Source organism: Sphaeroforma arctica (assembly GCF_001186125.1).
Source record: "Sphaeroforma arctica JP610 unplaced genomic scaffold supercont1.1311, whole genome shotgun sequence".
Lineage (NCBI taxonomy): Eukaryota > Ichthyosporea > Ichthyophonida > Sphaeroforma > Sphaeroforma arctica.
In genome coordinates this window covers 5231-7304 of record NW_014039247.1, presented here as the reverse complement: position 1 = coordinate 7304, position 2074 = coordinate 5231, and the positions used below count along the sequence as shown (strand labels likewise).

The window sequence follows — 2074 nt, the reverse complement described above, 5'->3', positions numbered from 1 at the left end:
TATATTTATGTATACATAATATATATATGCAGTCATATATATATGTTTACATATATGTTAGCCACAATATATGAATTTGTATATGTTTTCATAATTTTTGTTATGTGTACGAAAGCATACACTTGTATTCTTGTTATATTAACGTATATATGGTTTGCCTATTATGTGTTCATTCATGAATGTTTCTCTTTCTGTTCATATGTTATCGTTTTTCCTAGATTACTCCTTTGTCATGTCGATAGCTGTGAACGCTCAGTACTCGTGGCAATATAACTGTCTGTCATTACATTGGCTTGGCTTAAGCATGAGTTGCGGAGTTGTGTCTATTGAACCATACAAGATGTATTTTCGTATAGACATACTTTATAGAATTTCACATACGCGTTCACATGTATTCTATATCCACAAAACATACAATATATAGAGGCAATCCTGGAGAACCTATGCCACCGCAGTACGGCAACGGGCAAGAGTCATCTATTGAAATTCCGGTACAAGACGATGATACTTTCAAGGTCGACCCCAGTGTGTGGGAAGATGAAGCGGTTAGAAAAGGTATGACCACTCGTAGCGCTTGTTCTAGATGTGACTATATGTGCACGTATTGGTATATGCAGTGTATGTGGGTTACCGGGCACATCTTTGGTATGGAACATGCACGTTCTCTTTACGAGACAACATGCGCGTGTCTTTATTTCCACGCTGTGGTTGCACTTCGTTGTGACACACACGTTCGCAGCATTAACATCATTTGATCACAGCCATCTCAAAGGCGCCCTCCAATCCATATCAGATACTATCGGCCGTGCAATTTGCTAGCACCCCATGTTTTAGTCTCGCATTACGGTGTGCCCCAGTGTAAATAGGCCTGTCAAAGGAAAAAGCTGTCCAAAATATTGTTCTTATTCTTAATGACACCTTCCGGCCTGTAAATGGACAAACACGTCCGATTCCTCACACCGTTCTAGAGTTCTAGTATTGTACACAATTTATCGGAAAAAGCGTTAAATAGTCCTATAGTCACCAATTCTATCGTGTCATCTGCACATGCTTCATCAAAGAATAACACGCTGCTCACCGCCCATGTACCATGCTACCCGGTGTATTGAACTAAACGTCAACGCATAAGCCCTGGTGTCACCGATTCCATCGTTTTGATTGCTCAGGCTTTGTCAAGAAAGTGTACTCCCTGCTGTCCATTATGTTGTTGTTCACGTCGGGTGTCATCGCATTCTTCGTATACACACCGGGAGTCCGGGACTGGGTACTGAAGAACTCTTGGTAAGTGTTTCGGCGTGTAAACCTGCATATACTTTATATACGAGTGCAAGCAGATTTGTTAGCTTTTAATACCAGGATGTATTCTGTTCCTTTGATTCGGGCTATCGGTATCCTGAATCATGCACTGATATGTTTTGTCTCATCTTGTTAATCTTCCAGGATCAATCTAGTGGCCATGGTTTTGGCTATTGGTATTCTGTTGGGGTTGGCATGTACGCCAGGGCTTGCCAGGAAAGCTCCGCAGAATTTCATTATGCTGGGGTTGTTTGTAAGTAATTTGGTTCCGGTATTGCAATGTATAACAGTACCAGAACAGACCATGTTCTGAACATATTCACATCTGTGCAGGAGTCTATACGACCATAGCAAGTGAGCCAATGTATCCTAATTTCGAGTAGCGCATATATCCGATACTTTGTGCGGGGGTGTTTCCTGGGTGAACACTCGTTCCCTGTATAGCTAATAGGTTGAAAGGTTGCTACAATTTGTGACCGGGAGTGCAGAGTGCAGACTCACAATTTAGATCCTCATCATACTGAGGCGACCTGTAAGCGCACTTAGAATGGTGCGGCAAGTGTCTTTTGAAATGGCTATGTGACTATAGTGCATGTGCAATGCCCGCTACACGAGCTATAGCAGAATTTCTGAAGTATACGGAATGGTATGTGTCTGCACTAGATCGAACGGGGCATGCGATTGCATACACACACACACACACACACGACACACACACACACACACACACACGTACACACACACACACACACACTATATATATATATACTATAATATA

At 41.9% G+C, this 2074-nt stretch overlaps 1 protein-coding gene across 1 annotated transcript in view; it reads left to right on the top strand.

The window, feature by feature from the left end:
• Positions 1 to 424: 424 nt before the first annotated feature.
• SARC_10587 (hypothetical protein) overlaps positions 425 to 2074 on the top strand; it is a 5626-nt gene continuing 3976 nt past the window's right edge. Inside the window, exons 1-3 of the mRNA XM_014295363.1 lie at positions 425 to 555; positions 1167 to 1281; positions 1441 to 1549. Coding sequence (XP_014150838.1) covers positions 444 to 555; positions 1167 to 1281; positions 1441 to 1549 — 336 coding nt within the window. The 5' untranslated portion in view covers positions 425 to 443. The remainder of the gene's footprint in view (positions 556 to 1166; positions 1282 to 1440; positions 1550 to 2074) is intronic.